This window comes from Rana temporaria, chromosome 4 (assembly GCF_905171775.1).
Source record: "Rana temporaria chromosome 4, aRanTem1.1, whole genome shotgun sequence".
Taxonomy (NCBI): domain Eukaryota; kingdom Metazoa; phylum Chordata; class Amphibia; order Anura; family Ranidae; genus Rana; species Rana temporaria.
Window position 1 is genome coordinate 377339215 of NC_053492.1, and position 23798 is coordinate 377363012.

Sequence of the window (23798 nt, forward strand, 5' to 3'; positions counted from 1 at the left end):
GCACCACACACCTTTGGTCCTTTATTCACAATTTAGAACATATGTTCTGTATCTACTTTGCATGATTTAAAGTATTCATTCAAAGGAATTGCTAGAAATGGCTGATTTCCAGTTTATTTTGGCTTGGAATACATGATGAAAAGTGATTCCAAAGCTTGCATTTAGCAAATAAACAACATGCAAAACAGCACAGTAAAAGCCAACCAGATACAAAACCTTATCAAAACCACTGAGGGCAAATAAAGCAGTGTCACTGAAAATCACTGAATTGTTACAGTGCTGGAAAACAGATTAGAGCACTGCCATAATGACTACCTTTCTGATAGTGCTATTAACCACTTCAGCTCTGGAAAGTTTACCCCCTTCATGACTAGGCCATTTTTTGCGCTGCTGTCAATCACATCCAGTGATACAGTGGTGTCCGTAGGGCAGAGATTGGTGTCCGTAGGGCAGAGATTGGTGTCCGTAGGGCAGAGATTGGTGTCCGTAGGGCAGAGATTGGTGTCCGTAGGGCAGAGATTGGTGTCAGTAGGGCAGAGATTGGTGTCAGTAGGGCAGAGATAGGTGTCAGTAGGGCAGAGCAGTGGATGGTGTCAGTAGGGCAGAGACTGGTGTCAGTAGAGCAGGGGACGGTGTCAGTAGGGCAGAGATTGGTGTCAGTAGGGCAGAGCAGTGGATGGTGTCAGTAGGGCAGAGACTGGTGTCAGTAGAGCAGTGGACGGTGTCAGTAGGGCAGAGATTGGTGTCAGTAGGGCAGTGGGTGGTGTCAGTAGGGCAGTGGTTGGTGTCAGTAGGGCAGAGATTGGTGTCAGTAGGGCAGAGATTGGTGTCAGTAGGGCAGTGGACGGTGTCAGTAGGGCAGAGATTGGTGTCAGTAGAGCAGAGGACGGTGTCAGTAGGGCAGAGATTGGTGTCAGTAGAGCAGGGGACGGTGTCAGTAGGGCGGCAGAAATTGGCATCAGTAGGGCAGAGGTTAGTGTCAGTAGAGCAGTGGGCGGTGTCAGTAGGGAAGAGATTGGCGTCCATAGAGCAGGGGACGGTGTCAGTAGTTTTTATTTTTACAATTTTATTTTTATTATATTTTTACAATTTGTTTGTTTTTTTAATTATTGTTTGACAATTTTTTTAGGAGCCCCATTAGGGTGCTTTGGCGAAATAGGGGAAATCTGCACCACACAGGGTGATTAGGGTGTGCCCAGGCACACCTGGCAGACCCTGTGCGCATGGCTATGTTTAGGACATGCAGCCATATTTAACATCACAAATAAAGATGCCTACAAGTCTGAACTGAACTTTCGTTCATAAGACTTCAGTCAACTCAAACTGAATGGGTTAAAAGAAAACACTGGTCTGTATATTGCTTCACTGAATATTATTTTAAAACCACAAGTTATGAATTTTTAGAAACCAAAGATGAATCCACATAAATCAGCTCACCATGTGAAGACTAAGGGCCTGGTATAAACTCCAGTGCATTTTATAGCACATTGTGGTGTGACTAAACATGTATTTTCTGCAGTTTCCAGGATAGTTGGGGCTTCTGCAGCTCTATCCATGAAAAGAAATGTATAGTGTATTTTTCATGTAGTACTCCTCCTATGATCCATACCAAAATGCACAGATAAAAGCTGTTCCATTAAATAGAAAAGTACAAAACAATTCTTACGCTTTGGATTTTTGTGGTTTTTGGTGTGGCACGGCTCACTTAAAATGCTACAGACCATATTTACGAAAGAGTAGTGAAGCCAATGCAAGATGTTATTCATATTTACTTTTACTGGATGTTTTAGTGCCCTTTCACACTGTGCCGCACAAAGCGTCGGTGGTAAAACGTCACCATTTTACTGTCGGATTTTCTGCGCATTTTGACTGCTAGCGGGGCGCTTTAAACCCCCCGCTAGCGGCCGAGAAAGGGTTAAAACCACCCGCAATGCGCCGCTACAGCAGCGTATTGCCAGCGGTACGGCGGCGCTGCCCATTGATTTCAATGGGCAGGAGCGCATTAGCAGCGGTGAGTTTACCACTGACAATGTGCGCCAAAGAAGCTGCTGGCAGGACTTTTTCTGACGCCCTGCCAGCGCACCGCTCCAGTGTGAAAGCCCTTGGGCTTTCACACGAGAGTGTTAGGAGCAGCTGTTCAAGGGCGGATTGCAGGCGCTATTTTTAACGCTATAGCGCCTGCAAAATGCCCCCAGTGTGAAAGGGGTCTAAAAGGTTTACTTTAGGGCACTTTACCCTTTAGTAACTTGAGCTGCTGTCAAAGGGTGGCTCCTAATGCTCTTCTATAGAACCTTATATAGGGAAGCCTTCCGGCTTCACAGACGGTTTCCTACTGCGCATGTGCTTTGTGAAGGGTCCCACAGCATTCTGGGACCTGTGATGCAGGACCCTCTTTTTGTACTTTATACCATTATCACAGAGAGTGAAAGTAAAAGACAATCTTAAATTTTGGGTTGTCACCAGAACAGAAAGGAAATTGTCCAGTAAGGACACTAGTTCTGTTGACAACCAGGGATTGCCTCACTTTGGAAGGGTTTCTTCTCACTTCTTGTTTTGGCTATGGGGCAGGAAGTGAAGGGAAATCTCCCCAATGAGACACATATAAAGGAAGGAGGAGTGGTTAAAAAAAGTCCCTTTTGGTTAATTCTCCTTTAAGGGGGTGTGTCCTATGCTACATACATTTGCAAGAAGATGTCCCTCATCCCCAGCTCAAAATGTTGGGAGGTATGCTGATTGGCCCTGTGCTGATCACATGCACTCTCCCAAAAAAAAAAAAAAAAACCTCTCTAGCAATACACACCAAACTGAGCATGTGCAGCCTGACTCCATAGACTCTGTCTTATCCGGACATGTTCTGGAGTCAGTGGAAGAAGAGGAGGATCTATACATACAAGATCAAACAGCCTTTTTACACAATGCAGACGATTAACCCCTTAGGTTCCACAGCGAGTATGCTTTACTGCATATACAGAATGATTTTACTGTAGTGGATTTAGTAACACTTTAAGAACGTAAAATACCTCCATTCTGACTCCGATTGTTGTGAAGCAATTTATCCCTTGTGAAACCTCTATAAGCAAATATAATCACTGGGGACAATCCTTATCACATAGCTTGAACTCACCAATACCGATTCTATTCGCAGAAGTTGCTTTAATCCAAAACATCAGAATACATCAGATGACAGGTTACAGCAGGTTGTAGTATTGTGCGGTCAAAAGATGATACTGCCTGTAGCTTACAATGCAGAATACATGTGGCCATGTTACATGAGGCCTATTAAAGGGGAGTTCCAGGCTTTTTTACTGTTTATTAAAAGTCAGCAGCTACAAAAAGTGTGGCTACTGGCATTTAATAAACAGACACTCACCTGCTCCACGGTCCAGCGATGCGCAGGCCGGAGCTGCGCTCCTCTCCCTGCCTCTCCGGCCGGCGTCTTCATTCTAAGTGTGGGCACCCGGCCGTGACAGCTTTCAGCTTCACGGCCGGGCACTCACTGTACTCACTGTCACGTGTCCCAGGCGTTCGCCTACATGGAGGGGCCGCTGTAGGCGATATGAGGTATAGCCTAAGCGGTCCCTGGCTGGAAGGAGGAAGTGGGACAGGAATTCCCACTCCTACTGAAGTCCCCACTCCCCCCTAAAAAAATTACATTCCAAATGTGACATGTAAGGGGGCAAGGAGTGGATTAAGCGGAAGTTCAACTTTTGGGTGGAACTCCGCTTTAAGCTGTTCTCCATTAGACAGGAAATACAAACTGAGGAAGAAGGGTGGAGCATTACACAGAGAGGAAGTGTGTCATAGATCAGGCAACAGAAATACAGAAAACTGTGCATTACCACAAAAGGTCACTAGATGGCAGCATGTAAACAAAACATAAAACCAATAGAAAATGGTTGGAGAAACCATATATAAATATAACAAATCTATGCCCATTGGGGCAGCACAACCTCTGAGACCAATGAAAGTGAAAACAGTTCAAAGCTTTACAGAAAGCCACCAAAAAAATCTACAAAATATTTTGAAGGTGATTTTTAGCTGCGTGCACAGTACGTAACCTAAAAATACTTCTATATTTGGGCTGCATATTCATAGGTCCCAGGGGAATTTTAGCAACTAGAGTGATAACATTTTATAAGAAGTAAAACTGTTCTCTAAACCTTATAGGAAGAATCCCGTAGAGTAATCGCTCTATAATTTAAATTACAGAAGTGTTTTGGTGGATAGTCATATTGTAAACTTGTGTCTGACAAACAGTACCATTCCCTTAGATGTACGCATTTAGTGCCATGTGTTGCAATAAGAGCCTCATAAAATGTCTGCATCTTCAGGCAGATTACAGTGGAAGTAAAGTCTACACAAAAACATAACTGTTAAAGATTGCTTCACCATTGCTGCCGGCATTTCCACTAAATTACCATCTAAATACATTTTCTAAGAGCCGGTTCACACAGGGGCAACACGACTCTGGGCGCGACTTTGCGAGGCGACTTCAGCGCAACTTGGGGCTACTTCAAGTCGCCCTCCAGGACAGGCGACTTTGCCAGTGGCCAATCAAACAGTAATCAGCTCTGTGGGAGGGAGGGGTTTGCCTGAGAAAACTTTTTTCTCTTCCTGTATAGTTGCTTCAGTTAAGACACTGATCCGACTTTGGAGGCGACTTCCATTGAAATCACTGGGTACAAGTCGCCTAGAAGTCGCCTTGAAGTAGTACAAGAACCTTTTCTGATGTCGGAGCGACTTCAGTAGTATACATTACTCTCATTCACTTCCATGTAATTTGTCATGTTGCGCGACTTGGGGGCGACACAAGTCGCGGTAGTGTGAACTGGCTCTTAACCTTTTCTATTTGGTCACCTGACCACAAAGCTCTGGCGGGTCCCTTTTGTCTCTATTCTTCAACTTTAAATTGATTCGGACTCAGATATTAAATTAAATGGATGACGTGAGTTGGTATATAAGGGAACTGCATTTGTAAGTAAATGACTGCGTATATTAACCAGTTGTTTACTCTCCCGTATTGCTTAATTGCCATAGTTGACAAGAAGGCTGATTTACAATGGGCTCATTTACACATGTTCGGCTGTAAAAAGTGATCTGTGGTGGATTGCTTTTCACCGTGTAGTGTAGGCGTGGCTAACAGGTATTTACAGTAGAAGGAAATACCAACGGCCTGCTAAATGTCAGCTTAAAAGGGCTGTTTGAATGGGAACACCGCACCGCAAGCTTGGCGTTTGGCTCAGAGTTGCGGCACAGCGCCATTACTTGAGTATGTACAGCTACCAAATGCAACAAGGGGGACTTATTTTTGGTATTCTCCAGAGCAAATCATAGCGAGCACAGCATGTGCACATCCCCATCTGGTTCCCTTTTGCAGCTTAAAGGGGTTGTAAACCCTCGTGTCTTTTCACCTTAAAGCATCCTCTGACAGGGAGTGGCCCCCTAGCCCCCCCCCCCTGTTTTACTCACCTGAGTCCGTTCATTCACTTGTAGGAGATGCACTGTACAGGGTTCTCGGCTCTTCTTTGGACAGATTGATAGCAGGGCATCCATTGGCTCCCGCTGTTTTCAATCAAATCCAATGACGCGGGGGCTGGGGTGGTGGGAACAAGTCCGGCATTCTGTGTCTATAGATGCAAATGTTGGACTCGGGAGCGTGCCTGCAAGGTAACCCCCTGGGAGAGTGCTTCTCCTGTAGGCGATAGGACATTTCGCCCAAGCGGTCCCTGGGCGGAAGGAGGAAGTGGGACAGGAAGTCCCACTCCTTCTGGAGTGGACTGAGCGGTAGTTCCACTTTTGGGTGGAACTCCGCTTTAAGTATGAATTGTAATGATTGATCAACTTTAAACGACAAATGTACTTAGAGATTTATATTTTACCTGCGTTCGCATTTTAAAAAGAGATTGTACAACACTTTCTCTGGCATGTCCCAATCCCGACACTTGTTTGCTCAGACTATTATTTGCAAATTATAGATTGTGCATACTAATTTACATAGTGTGTTTGCATAGCTGGATCATGTGACTATTGGGCAAACAGAAACGGTTATGATTACTCATCAAGACTTTTTCCATGAGCTCCCAATCTTCAGGCTCAAACCGGCCTAAAATATGGAAAGCAAAAAGCGTTCATTAATGGTTAAATCCACATAGAAGTCTTCATACCAGAGTCCACGGCCTTTTCAGTTCACATGACCCAAGGCAAATGAGAGTTTTGATGCTTTATTATACAGCTAACTGAATCAGGAGATCCATCTAAGTGTCATATGATTGTGTAAGGTCACACCAAGCAATATTAGGCAGAATTTATGTCAGCAAACCTTCTCTTCCTAAATATACACTATAATACCAAAAGTATTGGGAAACCTGCCTTTACACACATACATGAACTTTAACCACTTAAGGACCGGACCAATATGCAGCTAAATGACCCAAGGGGTTTTTACAATTCGGCACTGCGTCGCTTTAACAGACAATTACACGGTCGTGCGACGTGGCTCCCAAACAAAATTGGCGTCCTTTTTTCCCCACAAATAGAGCTTTCTTTTGGTGGTATTTGATCACCTCTGCGGTTTTTATTTTTTGCGCTATAAACAAAAATAGAGCGACAATTTTGAAAAAAATGCAATATTTTTTACTTTTTGCTATAATAAACATCCCCTAAAAACATATCTAAAAAATTTTTTTTTCCTCAGTTTAGGCCGATACGTATTCTTCTACCTATTTTTGGTAAAAAAAATCGCAATAAGCGTTTATCGATTGGTTTGCGCAAAATTTATAGCGTTTACAAAATAGGGGATAGTTTTATTGCATTTTTAATATTTTTTTTTTTTTTACTACTAATGGCGGCGATCAGCGATTTTTTTCGTGACTGCGAAATTATGGCGGACACTTCGGACAATTTTGACACATTTTTGGGACCATTGTCATTTTCACAGCAAAAAATGCATTTAAATTGCATTCTTTATTGTGAAAATGACAGTTGCAGTTTGGGAGTTAACCACAGGGGGCGCTGTAGGAGTTAGTGTTCACTTTGTGTGTGTTTACAACTGTAGGGGGGTGTGGCTGTAGGACTGACGTCATCGATCGAGTCTCCCTTATGTAAGGGATCACTCGATCGATACGCCGCCACAGTGAAGCACGGGGAAGCCCATATGATTGACGTGCCTGACAAAAACTTTGCCCCTGCGGGAAAGGCGCGTCACAACTTTCCGAAAGTAGCCGAGTCCGCTCTATACAGCGCCTGCGCACCGACTAGGAGCCGTGTAGAGCTGACTGCGCAGGCGCCGTAACTCGCGGTTCGGCTACTTTCGGAAAGTCGTGACGTGCCTTATCCGCCGGGGGGAGTTTTTCTCAGGCACGTCAATCATACGCCGCCACAGTGAAGCACGGGGAAGCCGTGTTTACATACGGCTCTCCCCGTTCTTCAGCTCCGGGGAGCGATCGCGACAGAGCGGCTATAAACGAATAGCCGCACCGTCGTCCCGGATCGCTCCCCGAGGGGATCCGACCGCCGCATGTAGTGGGGGGGTCCCGATCGGACCCCCGACCCACGTCTAGGCAGGCACGTACAGGTACGTTAATGTGCCTGTCCATGCCATTCTGCCGACGTATATCTACATGAGGCGGTCGAGAAGTGGTTAATGGCATCGCAGTATTAGTCCGTAGGGTTCAACATTTAGTTGGCCCACCCTTTTCAGCTATAATGCCGCGTACACACCGGCCCCATCGGTTTTTTATCCATCGGTGAAAAAAGCAGGAACTTGTTTTTAAATTATCTGATGGTTAAAAAACCGATAGAAAAAAATGATTGTCTGTGGGCACGTCCATCGGTTAAAAATACATGCATGCTCAGAATCAAGTCGACGCATGCTTGGAAGCATTGAACTTCATTTTTCTCAGCACGTCGTTGTGTTTTACATCACCGCGTTCTGACACGATCGATTTTTTAACTGATGGTGTGTAGGCAAGACTGATGAAAGTCAGCTTCATCGGATATCTGATGAAAAAATCCGTCAGACCGTTTTCATCGGATGAACCGATCGTGTGTACAAGGCATAACGGCTTCAACTCTTCTGGGAAGGCTGTCCACAGGGTTTAGGAGTCCAACCCCTGAAAAACAACCCCACACCAAAATGCCCTCTACACCAAATGATTTGGACCAGTTTCACAAAGCAAGGTCCATAAAAAGGGACATTACATCACATTTATGGGTATCTTTAACAAGCTATCCCAAATGATTTAAAAAATTTGAACAAAAAAACTTTATTAACATTGAAAAAAGACACAAAAACCTTGACTGTAGCTTATTACTATTTCTAGCTTTTCACCAAAGTGCCAGAAGTGCATATGACAGGTCTGACGAGGATTAGCCACTCCTTGCATACAGTAATGTTAACAAGAAGCTTTATTTGGATTCATTTTACAATACCATAGTGGTCAGTAAAACATGTAGGCAGAGTAGATTATAGAAAACAGCCAATATTTCCCGGAAACAATCTCCATATGAAATTTAGTTGAAATGAACTGACAAATTCAAGATGCTTTCTACAGAATTAATATAACTGTGTCAGCAAATGCATAACCACAGTTCACAAACTCATGCACCTAGGTTTCTGTTTAATTGGAAACTCATAATTACAGCTTGTCTGACAAAAGATGAAACATTCCACTCAGGCTGGTGCAATCAGTGGGTAGGAAGTTGTTGATTCCAGTCAGTTTGGTGAATGAGATGAAGCTTTGCTGATTTCCATCATCCAATTATGTGCAATCAAAGAATGCTGTTTTTTTTCCTTGCACGCAATTGGGTATTCTTTGCAAGGTGAAACTCCATCACATTCACTAAGCTCTTGGGAAAATTCCCTTGAAAAGTGAACAGTTTTTCTGCCTTTAGTAGATCAAAAGTTTATCACATATGGCCTAAATATGGGGAAAAGGTTGTTATATTGCTAGTAAACTATGCCATGCGCACTATAGTATTTACATATTCTGAAAACACAGTACATTTTCAAATATCCCCCCATTCACCTCTGTATGCATAGGCATTGTGGAGGAATACACTTTTAAAGTTCACAGCACTGACACTTAATTCATTGTTTTTTTTTCTTTAAAAACTGATGCTGGTAAACAATCAGTAGATGTTTCTAAGCGGTTAGAAACCAACTATAGAGTCATTGGGCCAGATCCTCAGAGCGAGTACGCCGGCGTATCTACTGATACGCCGGCGTACTTTCAAATTACCCACGTCGTATCCTTAGTTTGAATCCTCAATCCAAGATACAACGGCATCTGGGTTTCGATCCGACAGGCGTACGGCTTTGTACGCCTTCGGATCGTAGATGCAATACTTCGGCGCACGCTGGGTGGCGTTCTCGTCGTTTTCCGCGTCGGGTATGCAAATTAACTATTTCCGTCGATCCACGAACGTACGCGGGGCCTTTTGCATTTTCTAAAGTCATCTGTAGTAGGCTTTTTCCGGCGTATAGTTAAAGCTGGTATTTTGCGGCGTATAGTTAGATTTGCCATGTTAAGTATGGCCGTCGTTCCCGTGTTTCATTTGAATTTTTTATTTTTTTTGCGCAAGTCGTCCGTGAATCGGGATGGACGTAACTCACGTCTAAGTTAAAAAAAATTACGTCCTAGCTACGTCATTTAGCGCAATGCACGGCGGGAAATTTCGGAACGACGCATGCGCAGTTCATTCGGCGCGGGGACACGCTTCATTTAAATGAAACCCGCCCCCTAATCGCCAATTTGAATTCCACCGCAAGAGATGCACTATCCTCTTTGAGGATTCGAAATTACGCCAGGTAAGGTACGGCGGCGTAGCGTATCTCTGATACGCTGCACCGATCTATTTCTATGTGGATCTGGCCCTTTGATGTGATTTTTAAAGCTGTGGTAAACTCCAGGGAAAAAAAACACAAGACTAAAATAGAAAAACTTGCCTTAAAACAAAGCCCTCCAGCAGCTGCAGAGGCTTCAATCTTCACCCGGCCTTCCTTCTGGGTGCATGGACCCCAGTTGCCTGACTGGTCAAGCTGCGATGATGTCACTTCCGCATGGGAGTTTTGGCCACGGCACACAGCTCTGAAGAAACGGCAGAGATATGCCGTTCCTTCAGAGCGCATGTGCCGGTGACGTCACCGGCGGCTGCTGCTGCTGGGTAGAACATCTCCTAAACGGTGTACGTTTAAGCAATATTCATTTTACCTACAGGTAAGCTTTATTATAAGCTTACCTGTATGTAAAAATAAAAGCAGAAGGCGTACTACCATTTTAAGGGTGATTGAGAATGAATAACTTAACATTATTTGCAGCTAGAGAGGTTAGGGATGGCTTGTTTTAAATGTTTTTAGGCCGGTCACAGTCTGGTGTGCTGCGATTTGACCACAGCATGGGTGTAGCTGCGTTTTTCATGCAGTTTACCCACAGTCCCATAGAATTCTATTAGGGTGTGTGTTTTTGTCACATTTTCAGAAAACGCCTGGTTTTCTCGGATACACCCACGCTGCGACCAAATCGCAGTGCACCAGTGTGAAAGCAGCCTTACTGCTTGTTAAGAATATGTAGATAATTGAATATCCATAGGCTGGGCACATCTGCACTTCAGGTAGATAATATCTGCTAATAGGGGATTATTTGGGTAACAGATGAGTTTGGATTTTCTGCAATTTACTAAAGGCAAATAGGCTTTGCAAGGAACGTTGCACCAGAACTTAGTGAATAAGGTGAAGCTCTGCTGACTTCCGTCAATCAATCACATGCAAGCAAAACTGTTGTTTTATTTCTTTTCCTTGCATGTGATTGGGTATTATTTGCCTCATTTACTAAACTCTGGAGATACTTGCCTTGTAAAGTAAACAGCCAGTTTGCCTTTAGAAAATCAACCCCTATGTGTAAATATTGCCACCACAGTCAGATGGCACACTTAAAGCGGAGGTTCACCCAAAAAACAAGTATATAACATTACATTCAGTATACCTCAAACATGTACAGTATGCCGATTTTTTTTTTTTGGGGGGGTGTACATACGGTATTATCGGTATTTTTCTCCCAACTTCCGGGTACTCGCGGGAGTGGGCGTTCCTGTGCAGTGCCGCAATGTCATCTGGGACTTCGCCCATATGATTGACGTGCCTGACAAAAACTTTGCCCCGGCGGATAAGGCGCGTCACGACTTTCCGAAAGTAGCCGAACCGCGAGTCGGCTCTATATGGCGCCTACGCACCGACTAGGAGCCGTGTAGAGCTGACTGCGCAGGCGCCGTATAGAGCCAACTCGCGGTTCGGCTACTTTCGGAAAGTCGTGACGTGCCTTATCCGCCGGGGGTGGAGTTTTTCTCAGGCACGTCAATCATATGGGCGAAGTCCCAGATGACATTGCTGCACTGCACAGGAATGCCCACCCGGAAGCAAGGAGGGAAAATACAGATAATACCGTATGCACACCCCCCCCCCCCCAAAAAAAACGGCATACTGTATATGTTTGAGGTATACTGAATGTAATGTTATATACTTGTTTTTTGGGTGAACCTCCGCTTTAAAGAGGATCTCCACCCAAAAGGGGAAGTTCCGCTTGTTCGTACCCTCCCCCTCCTCTGCCACATCTGGCACTTTTTTGGAGGGGAGTGGGTACCTAGTTCTGACAGGTACCCGCTCCCACTTGTAGGTAGGACCAACGCATGGCGATCTACGACACCTCTGGCCCCTCCTTCTCTCCGCTGTCTTCTGGGACACACAGAGGGCCAGGAAGATGGCGGGATAATTCAGAATGTGCAATGCAACTTGCGCAATTGCAGTAGAAAACTGTCTGTGAAGCCACAAGGCTTAACTTCCTGTTTCCCTTACTGAAGATGCTGGCGCCTGCTCCCAAAGCCAATTGACAAATCGACCAGGGGTGTGGGATCCCTGGACAGGTAAATGTCCTTAAAATTAAATTCTGCAGCTACAGTATTTGCATCTGCAGACTTTTAATATTTTTTTTACAGACTGGAACCCCTCTTTACGTCATCTAAATAGAGATAAGAGCTTTCAAAGGTTGATTTTTAGAAAACTAGCAATGTAATTCAATGTAATACCAGCAAGATCAGCAGGAACCTCTCAATGTAAGTGTGCAAAGGTGTCAAATTTATCTGAGCTAAAACATGAACTCCTATCTATTCCACCCTATTATATTGTAAGGTCGTATGAGCAGGGCCCTCTTAAAGCTGGGTACAACATGGGCCAAAAAAAATGTCAGAAAACTGTAGATTTGTCAGGAACCGGCCCACTTTCATGTGTGCAGTTACTTGTTCTACAGAAGCTGGTCTCCTGTCGGTATGAGCCTGCTAGAAAACCAGCATCTCTCCTGCATCCGATCAGTGCTTGCCAATGACTGGCAGGGGGCAATTCCCTTGTCAGAACACAATAGCACAGCTGGGGAAACCGCTGTACTAACATCACTTGTGTTGGTACAGTGATCTCTGTTTTTTCATTCAGACCATTGGGTTGAACAAAAAAAAAAAAATACTTAGTGTGAACTAGGGTTGTCCCGATACCACTTTTTTTAGACCGAGTACAAGTACCAATACTTTTTTCAAGTACTCGCCGATACCGATTCTTTTTTTAAAATTTTATTTTGACAGTGGCACTAATATGCAGTACTGAGGCTTGGACTGTCAGTTATTTTTTTTTTTACAATTCATTTTTTTAAAATATTCTTTACAATATATATATGTATGTATATATATATTTTTTTACAATGCTTTCTTTTGGGGGGCGGTGTCAGTTTTTTTTATTTAACTTTATTATTTTTACAATTATTTTGTTTGTTTTTAGCAGCCCTGTTGGGGGGGCTTTGGTGAGATATTGGGGGTCTTAACAGACCCCTGATATCTCCTCTTTGAGACAGAGAAAGGGACTAAGGACACAGATTCCCCAGTCCTTTTCTCTGCAGGCTCAACTGCACTGTAGATGAATGTAAAGGAGACAGCGGCTCCTCTACATTCATAAACTGAGACATCGTAACACAGTTACTATGCTCAGTTATGAATGGACAGTCAGTGATCACTGACAAAAAAAAAAGATCACTGACTGTTTATTCAGAAAAGGGCTCCCTCCTCCGCTCTCCATCCTGACAGATCAGGGGGGGGGGGGGGGGAGAGCACGGCGGGGGACCAGAGCGGTACACAGAGGGGAGTGGAGGACGGCGGAGGACCAGAGCGGTACACAGAGGGGAGCGGAGGACTGGAGAAGAGCACGGAGGGGGACCAATACGGAGCACGGCGGGGGACACGAGCGGGGGAAACACGAGCAGAGCACGGCGGGGTAAACTTGAGCAGAGCATGGAGGAGGACCTGAGCGGTACACGGCGGGAGACTGGAGCGGTACACACAGAAGCTGTACACGGCGGGGGACATACAGAAGCTGGACACGGCGGGGGACAGAAGCTGGACACCGGGGGGCAGAAGCACCACTGACAAAGTATCGGATTAGGCATCGGAGCATTTGCCCGAGTACAAGTACTCGGGCAAATGCTCGGTATCGGCACCGATAACCCAGCCTTACCCTCCAATATTTGTGAACCCAGCCTTACCCTCCAATATTTGTTCTGTAACCATGCTGTATCCCTTTATATTGTAAAACTCTGAATAAAATATTAGCGCTATATAAATCCTGAATAATAATAGTAGCAATATCTAATAAAAAAGATCCTAAACCTCTTAAAAAATATTGGCCCTCAAAGATTGTACAGTTCTCAGGCCTCGTACACACGACCGAGAATCTCGTCGTAAATGAAACGTCGTTTTCCTCGACGAGTTTCTTGTCAGGCTTGTCGAAAATCTTGTCAAGCTTTCTTTGCGTACACACTGTCAAGACAAAATCTCCTCGTTCTCATATGCGGTGACGTACAACACGTACGACGGCACTACAAAGGGGAAGTTCGATTCCACTGGCGCCACCCTTGGGGCTGTTTTTGCTAATCTCATGTTACTGCGTGTTAAGTAAGAGACGATTCACGCTTTCAAGTCTGTTATAGCGTGACGAATGTGCTATCTCCTTTACGAACGCTACTTTTACCGAAGGTGCGCTCCCGTCTCATACTTTATTCTGAGCATGCGCGGGTTCCTAAGCATACACAGGAACGTGTTTCTCATCGTAAACCAACCCGACGAGAAACACGACGAGGAAATTGAGACTCCCGACGAGAAAAAAGAGAGCATGTTCTCTTTTTTTCTCGTCGAGATCCACGACAGTTTTCTCGACGAAAAACATACACACGACCGTATTTCTCAGCAAAAATGCTTTGCCAGCATTTTTCTTGATGGATTTTGCCGAGGAAAACGGTCGTGTGTACGAGGCCTTAGATAGGTACAATGTTAATATATTAATGTCAATGTACCATGTAAATACTGTCCATGTATTGTACGAACACATAAAATAATATGCTTTTTTTAACTATAAATTTGAAGTTTAAAATATGCAGATATTCCAACAACAGTTACACTATATATAACTAGTTCTCTTCTTTTAAAGCATACAGTAACTTCAGCCAAATCTTTTCTCTTAGATGTGAAATGGTAAGACGCTCTGTCCGGTATGTCAGGATGTCTGTGTTGTTGTAGAGGAGATAACAGAGGCAGAAAGGGAAACCCAAAAGCTGGCAGCCGTCGCTGGAGAAGAAGGTGATGGGAAATGTCGGAGGAAGATTTCCTCTTGTTTTTGGTCATGTCTCCAGAACAGGAAGTAAAGGGAAATGTACCTAGCGGGGACATAGAGGGTAACTAAAATCTGACAGAGGATCTAAGCCTTTCCCACTCTAAAAAAAAAAAAGAACCTTTTGGCTTGAGTTCTACTTTAGGCTTTTGCAAGCTTATTATGTGAACATGTACAGAGAAAATGCCACATGCATCAAATCCACTACACATGGTCTGAAACAATGGACTCCGTGTATGATGACAACCTTTCTGGCTGACTTGACAAATATATCATTTTCTGTACTTGTAATCATTCTTTACTATCACTGATTAGCTCTCCTTACGTTCCAAAGTTCATAGCATGCCGGGGATCTGTATATCCTACCTGTACTCTGGTCAATAACCTAGAAGTCATCACATTCACATGGATATGTCGGTGGACACGGCAGTCCTTCACTAATAGTGTTCATTTCAAGACAAGTATAGAATGACTTTGCTAAACAATCAACAAATCACATCAAGCTCTAGTACTGGGATTTTAACCGGGCGTTGTGGAACCAAATGATTGAGATGTAGAACTGGATCTCTGAGTAATATATTAACTATCAACATTTTCATCTGCGGTATTGGGGTCACTTGCCAACCAGCCTTCTGATCACTCAATAAGGAATCAAATCAGCTTGATGCGTTAGAGTAACATAGTCAGTAATTGGCAAAATCTTGCTAGCATGTGATTTGTCCTATATGTATATATAGAAATATCTATCTATCTATCTATCTATCTATAAGAGAGAGAGAGAGAGAGAGAGAGAGAGAGATAGATAGATGCGTGTGTATATATATATATATATATATATATATATATATATATATATATATATATATATATATATATAGAGAGAGAGAGAGAGAGAGAGAGAGAGAGAGAGAGAGAGAGAGAGAGAGAGAGAGAGAGAGAGAGAGAGAGAGAGAGAGAGAGAGATAGAGAGATAGAGAGATATATATATAGAGATAGATAGAGAGATATATATATATATCTCTATATATATACATACATACACACACACACACACACACACACACACACACATCTATATATATATCTCTCTCTCTATTTTATATATATATATATATATATATATATATATATATATATATATATATATATATATATAAATACCTATCTATCTCTCTCTCTCTATATCTATCTATCTATATATATATTGATAGATATATATCTATAACTATATATATATATATATATATATATATATATATATATATATATATATACACACACACATACACACAGTATCTCGCAAAAGTGAGTGAGTATACCCACATTCACATTTTTTGTAAACATTTTATTATAACTTTTCATGTGACAACACTGAAGAAATTACACTTTGCTACAATGTAAAGTAGTGAGTGTACAGCATGTATAACAGTGTAAATTTGCTTTCCTCTCAAAACAACTCAACACACAGACAATAATGTCTAAACCACTGGCAACAAAAGTGAGTACACCCCTAAGTGAAAATGTCCAAATTGGGCCCAGTTAGGCATTTTCCCTCCCCGATGTCATGTGACTCATTAGTGTTACAAGGTCTCGGGTGTGAAAGGGGAGCACGGCTTTTTTAAATTTGGTATTATCGCTTTCACTCTCTCATACTGTTCACTGGAATTTCAACGTGGCACCTCATGGCAAAGAACTCCCAGAGGATCTGAAAAAAAAAAGAATTGTTGCTCTACATAAAGATGGCCTAGGGCCCAGTGATGGCGAACCTTGGCACTCCAGATGCTTTGGAACTACATTTCTCATGATTCTCCACTACACTGCAGAGTGCATGAACATCATGGGAAATGCCGTTCCAAAGCATCTGGGGTGCCAAGGTTCGCCATCACTGGCCTAGGCTATAAGAAGATTGCCAAGACCCTGAAACAGGACAGGTTCTACTCAGGACAGGTCCCGCAATGGTTGAATAAAGAAGTTGAGTGCACGTGCTTAGTGCCATATCAAGAGGTTGTCTTTGGGCAATAGGCATATGTGTGCTGCCAGCATTGCTGCAGAGATTGAAGGGGTGGGGGGTCAGCCTGTCAGTTGCTTAGATCATTTTGGTATGACTATAGATTAGGCAGCTATGGTAATGTTCTCCTAAGAATAGCATATATAGAACAATAGATGTTTATGCCAATGTGAGTTTGTTTTTCTGTCTCTGGAAAAAAACTGATTGATCTGGATCATTTTTTATTTTCTTGTATTTTAGTGGGTGTTACTTGCTGTTTTCTCACCATATTAGCACTATGTTGGTGAAGTGGATGACTTCACTTAAACTCTTGAGGTCTCAAGGACATGCCAAAATTCTTGAGGACCTCTATATAGACTATCAGTTTTATCAGCTATGAAATGCCAACATTTTTTACAATATCTGAATACCAGCTTGTTTTGGAGACCACGTGAAATTGGGGAAACTGGAAAGGGGGAGAATTTTTCCTTTTTTCCCCCTCTTCTCTCATTCCATATGTATCTGTGAGATAGGTGATTGGAGATGGTTCTTGAATTATCTTTGCTTAGCAGAAAAATGTTTTGGTAATGAGCAATCAGCATTTTATGTTATTATTTGTTTTAGTATGTGCGAAGGTTCTTAAAAAAAATGTCCGCAATTTTTTAAACTCTAATATATATATATATATATATATTTATATAGATTATATGGGGTAGATCCACAAAGATCTGCCTATCTTTAGGCAGGCGTAGCGTATCTAAGATACACTACGCCACTGTAACTTATTTTTTCTTCTTGTGAATTCTCAAAGAATCCGCGCGGTAGGTTACGGCGGCGTAGTGTATCTATTGCGGCGTAAGGGTGTGCAATTTCAAATGGGAGCTTGTTCTATGCAAATACGTTGTGACCTGACGTAAACAACGTTTTTTTTAACTGCGCATGCGCCGTCCCTGGGGGTATCCCAGTGCGCATGCTCAAAATTAAACGGAACCCGCCAATGCTTACGACGGTGACGTCTTTCTACGCAAATTCCTATACGCAAACAACGTAAAAATTTCAAAATTGTACACGGGAAGGACGGCCATACTTAACATTGAGTACGCCTCAGTATAGCAGCTTTAACTATACGCCGGAAAAAGCTGAACGCAAACGACGGAAAAAAAATGCGACGGCCGCTCGTACGTTCGTGGATTGTCGGAAATAGCCAATTTGCATACTCAACGCGGATTACGACGGAAACGCCACTTAGCGGCCGCCAAAAAATTGCATCTAAGATCCGAAGGCGTACGAAGACGTACGCCTCTCGGATCTAGCCGAGATGCCGTTGTATCTTGTTTTGAGTATTCAAAACAAAGATACGACGCGGGAAATTTAAAATTACGCCGGCGTATCAGTAGATACGCCGGCGTATCAGTAGATACGCCGGCGTAATCCTTTTGTGGATCTACCTATATATATATATATATATATATAAATAATAGTGTGGAAACATTTTGAAGACCGCTTGTAATAATAACATTAACATTTAATAAAAGTATATATAGAACAATAGATGTATGTGCCATTGAGGGTTTGTTTTTCTGTCTCCGGAGCCAGAATGTATTTTTTTTAATTGATTGATTTGGTTCTATTTTTTTTTCTAGGTTTTAGTGGGTACTACTTTGGATTTCCATCTCGCCATATTAGCAATATGTTGGTGAAGTGGATGATTCTCCTTAAAAGCTTGAAGTCCCAACAACATGCCAAAAATACGTGAGGACCTCTATATGGACTATCAGTCTTATCAGCTATGAAATGCTGTAATCTCAGCAAAAGCTAGCATCCATAAAAAAAAATAAAAAAAATCATCCCTTAATAAGCCACCTAAGAAAGCTCAAAACAACTACTGAGATCACCTGATATTAATACTCGCATATGAATACAGGAGACCTATAAACATGTTTGGTGAACTAAATGCTTGATATTATTTGTTCATGATGTATTGGTCACATAAAGAGTAAAAATGTAGAACTGAAAGTCTCAGCAATAACCTACCAAGCTTAGATCAACAAAAGCGGTTATATCAATAAAATTGCACTGATTTTTTTATTAATGTTTCTGTTTTTTTACTTCTGCTTTCATTTATTGTAAGTTCTGCAACTCCTCTTATACAAAAAGGTGAACATGTTCGAATGCCAAAGGTAGCAGTAAATAGTGACTCATTACTGTGTAAATAGAGACTTGTCAACCCAGAAAGCGTCTAACAAATTCAATAACTCTAGGTATCTTCGTATGTAAAATCACAAAATCCCCAAAAACGGAAGCAGATAAATAGTAAGTCTCTGTAGTCACCTCAAGCACTTGTCGGGCTCTTCTTCATCTCGGACTCTGAATTCTGTCTGTACCATCTCCTGTTTCAGTTCTCCGATCTCTGTGGCAATGGTGTCAACGAGCTGGGGAAGGACAAAACACATTGACGTGAGCTGGTCGGAGAGGCGTGTTAGCAGGCAGGTTTAGTCACTTTGCTGTGAACAGGCAGCGTATCTGCACGCCCTGAACTTCCCGTATCCAACAAGAGGATGAATCAGCGGCACAGAGGATGCAACAAAGTAAACACGTCATTTTTTAGAATACATATACAATGGAATACTGGATTCTCCCGCCCTGGGCAATAATACGCACGTTTCCACCGCATCTTCCAAACCTTTACCAGTGATGAAACACCATCATCACATCTATGGGGTCCAAGCATCACAGGTGCTAAATAATATCACTCCAAAGCTGCGCCGCCGTATCTACTTTCTGTATTCAGAAAGCTAGATACGCCGACATTAGCCTAAGATACGACTGGTATAAGTCTCTTACGCCGTCGTATCTTAGGGTGCATTCTTACGCTGGCCGCTAGGGGCGCTTCCTTTGTTGTCGGCGTAGATTATGCAAATTAACTAGATACGCCGATTCACAAACGTACGTACACCCGGCGCAATTTATTTACGTCGTTTACGTTAGGCTTTTTCGGCGTAAGGTTGTTCCTGCTATTAGGAGGCGCACGCAATGTTAAGTATGGACGTCGTTCCCGCGTCGAAATTAGAATGTTTTACGTCGTTTGCGTAAGTCGTTCGCCAATAGGGCTGGACGTAATTTACGTTCACGTCGAAACCAATACGTTGTTGCGACGTCATTTAGCGCAATGCACGTCGGGAAATTTTAGGGACGGCGCATGCGCAGTACGTTCGGCGTGGGAACGCGCCTAATTTAAATGATCCACGCCCCCTACCCGGATCATTTGAATTAGGCGGGCTTGCGCCGGGGGATTTACGATACGCCGCCGCAACTTTACAGGCAAGTGCTTTGTGAATCAAGCACTTCCCCGTAAAACTTGCGGCGGCGTAACGTAAATGTCATACGTTACGCCGCCGCAGATTTGCCCGGTTCTACGTGAATCTGGGCCATTCTCTTTTTTATTTGAGAAGAACATTCTTACATTTTTCATATTTATGTGATTACTGTATATACTAGAGTATATTTTACCACAAAAAACTGGGAAAACGTATTGACTTGAGTATAAGCCTAGGGTGTCCATCTGCATGCCTCACTTTGCCTCATTGTGTCCATGCCTCACTGTGCCCATGACTAGACTTACGTTTAACATGGGAGTATATAGAAGGGGTGCCCGGCTTTGAAAAATCAGTGCTTCCCGGCCATAAGTTCCCCAGACAGCAAACTTTGCACACTTGTAGAGGAGAACTGGAGCTACATGTGTGCCAAGTTTCGGCTGGTACCGGGTCCCCAAAGTTACCAGAGAAATTACCATTTAACATGGGAGTCTATGGAAGGGGTGCCCGACTTTGAAAAAGGTCGTAGGCCGTAGGTCCCCCTGACAACAAGCTTTGCACACTTGGAGAGGTAGAGTGGGGCTATATGTGTGAGTTTGGGGTCCAGGGGACCTACGGCCGGCCGGTACCTGGTCCCCAAAGTCCGGGAGATCAGGCACAAAAAGGTGACTCGAGTATAAGCCGAGGGGGGCATTTTCAGCACCAAAAAATGTGCTGAAAAACCTGGCTTATACTCGAGTATATACGGTACATAGAAAGAAACAGAGCAGGACAAAACAAAGTGGCTAACTGCCCGTTCACACTACCGCGACTTGGGATCCAACTTGTGTCACCCTAAAGGCTCATACACACGGTAGGACATCCAACAAAATTTCCCTTGGATTTTTGTCCTAATTGATTTGTCCTGCCACACCCATAGCATACACACAGTCAGACTTTTCTGCAAACTTTTTTAAAAGTTTCCTAACATCACATGTTTTTTTTTGCTCTTTTCTGCTCTTTACCGCCACCCTTTGGTTAACTTCTGCTATTGTTTGTTGCTTTTAACATTGGTTTTGAGCATTCGTATTTGCACTTTGTCCAAAAGTTGGTTGGATTGCTGTACACACGGTCACACAAAGCACCATCGGACTTTTGTTGCCGAAAAGTTGGTCCGTTCGCAGACCAAACTTTTTGTCGGATGAAACCAGAAAAAGTTGGTCCGATGGAGCGTACACATGGTCGGACAAATTTGAAAATTTTGAAGTTGGTTGGCCAAAAGTCCGACCGTGTGTACGGGGCTTAAGTCGCGCGTCATGAGAAATTACATTAAAGTGAATGAGAGCCTTCTTAATGTACACTACTGAAGTCGCTCTGACTTCAGAAAAGGTTCCTGTACTACTTCAAGGCGACTTGTACCCAGTGATTTCAATGGAAGTTGCCTCCAAAGTCGGATCACTGTCTTAACTGAAGCAACTTTACAGGAAGAGAAAATAGTTTTCTCAGGCAAATCCCTCCCTCCCACAGAGCTGATTACTGTTTGATTGGCCCCTGGCAAAGTTGCCTGTCCTGGAGGCGACTTGAAGTTGCCTCGAAGTTGCCTCGCAAAGTCGTGCCCACTTTCATGTTACTGTAGTGTGAACCGTCACTAATGACTCGTTGACACAGGTGGCCACTGGGCAGTAAAAGTAAGTGGTCGAGCCATGGTTTTTATTTAGATTATTTTTGTGAATTGTTTTTGTTTTTTACAGCACTGCCGGACCACCCAAGAAAGTGCAGCCACTCAGGGTTGCACACGTGAAAAGCACAGTGGGTGTGCAAAAAATGAAACCCCCTGTTGCATTTGATGGGCAGTATTGCTGCCAAATGCAATCTATTCAAACAAATGGGGCTAAAACCCAACTGACCATGATGGTTCTTCAGTGGTCTTTTTAGGGTTAAGACAGATTGTGCCACCCTCCAAACTTTCAAAACAAAAGGGCCAGATTATTGCACTTTGAAAACTTTATGAGGACCGGACTGTGGCCAGTGGGAGTAGAAATTGCCCAGCATCAGTGGGAGTAAACAAAACCATTGGCTTGGTGGTCAGCAGGAGTAATACAATTACATCACTGGTATCAGTGGGAGGAATAGTGACCCATCATTGTTGTCAGTGGGAGGAAGAGTGTTCCATTGCTTTATATCAGTAGGAGAAATGATGCCCCAATGTTGGTGTCAACACTGTCACTGATGACTGTTACCGTGATCGGCACGACACCCCTGCCCAATCCCCGCTCCCCCCCATTGGTAAAAAAATGACATTGCGTATAACGCGCACCCCCGATTTCTCCCTGATTTTAGGGGGAAAAAGTAATACGCCGATAAATACGGTATCTATATCTTTATTTCCTTCCATTTCCCCCCCCCCCCCCCCCCCCACTACATACACCCCCCCCCCCCACTACATACACTACACAGCATTGTCTCCCTGCACAGTACAGCTCATTTACATTACACAGCCCCCTTGCACTCCCAGGAGACTGCCAGCATACTGTAAAGTTTAAAAATAAAGCACTGCCAGTCCCTTCTAATACATACCGTAGCCTGTGTTCAAGCACAGTTCCTTCTCATTCATACTGTGTTCCCCCGGCTGGTCACATGATCGCTCTCCTCTCATGTGACCGCTCTCCTCCTCCAATCTGAAGCTACACTCGAAAGGGGGAGGAGGAGCAAGAAGAGGAGAGAAGGGACGAGCGATTCTTAATCTCTTTAGTACGCTGGCGTCCCAGGACCAGGAGAGGTAGGATGGCCGGCACGACACCCCCGCCCAATCCCCGCTCCCCCCCATTGGTAAAAAAAAATTACATCGGCGTATAACGCGCACCCCCGATTTCCCCCTGATTTTAGGGGGGAAAAAGTGTGCGTTATACGCCGATAAATACGGTATCTATATCTTTATTTTCTTCCAAAAATATCCCTGATGTCCCTAGCCCCTAATTCATTAAAGTGGATGTAAACCCAAATTTTTTTTTTTTTTTTATGTCACAATGTAGAGTATAAGATTTCCTATCATCTGTGCCCAGTCTTGCCACACAGAGTTAATCCAGCTCTGAGCAATCCTCTTTTATTGTTCAGTGAAAATTAACAGACTTCCAGATAAAACCCTGTCTAAATAAAAAGTCCTTTCCTCTCTCCTTGCTTTGAGTGACAGGTTATTTACATATCTAGCTTGGACATGTTTATTATCATATGTTATGTTATGTTAATCATAATAGGAGGTGATCCACAGTTCGTTGTATATTACCAGGATGTGTTATGTGGGGGAGGGGTGGATTTCTCACATTTTATACTGTGGATCACCTCATATTATGATAAACATAACATAACGTATGATAAACATGTCCAAGCTAGATATGTAAATAACCTGTCACTCAAAGCAAGGAGAGCGGAAAGGACTTTTTATTTAGACAGGGTTTTATCTGGAAGTCTGTTAATTTTCACTGAATAATAAGAGAGGATTGCTCAGAGCTGGATTAACTCTGTGTGGCAAGACTGGGCACAGATGATAGGAAATCTTACACTCTACATTGTGACATAAAAAAAAAAGGAAAATATTCTCACTGTAAAAGAAAAAAATTGTCTATAATTGTACATGAAATAATTACATGGAATCAACTATAATTTACACATTTAATTTTTCTTCCTGGCTTTCGCAACATTCTGAATAACAATTTTACATTAAGTGATCCTAAACCTTCACCACAATTTTTAGTGCATAAAATGTCATTGACCAAACGTGGCCATATTGGATCAGCCATGTCACCGGTATCCCTGCCACTTTGTT

The 23798-nt window shown here is 43.1% G+C and overlaps 1 protein-coding gene across 3 annotated transcripts in view; it reads right to left on the reverse strand.

Annotated features, from left to right (window-relative positions):
• The window catches only part of RIN2 (Ras and Rab interactor 2), a 263520-nt gene that overhangs the window by 107367 nt on the left and 132355 nt on the right, over window positions 1–23798 (reverse strand). For all 3 annotated transcript variants that reach the window (XM_040351005.1, XM_040351004.1, XM_040351006.1), the window contains one exon: window positions 19014–19114. In XM_040351005.1, the coding sequence (XP_040206939.1) occupies window positions 19014–19114 (101 nt within the window). The remainder of the gene's footprint in view (window positions 1–19013; window positions 19115–23798) is intronic.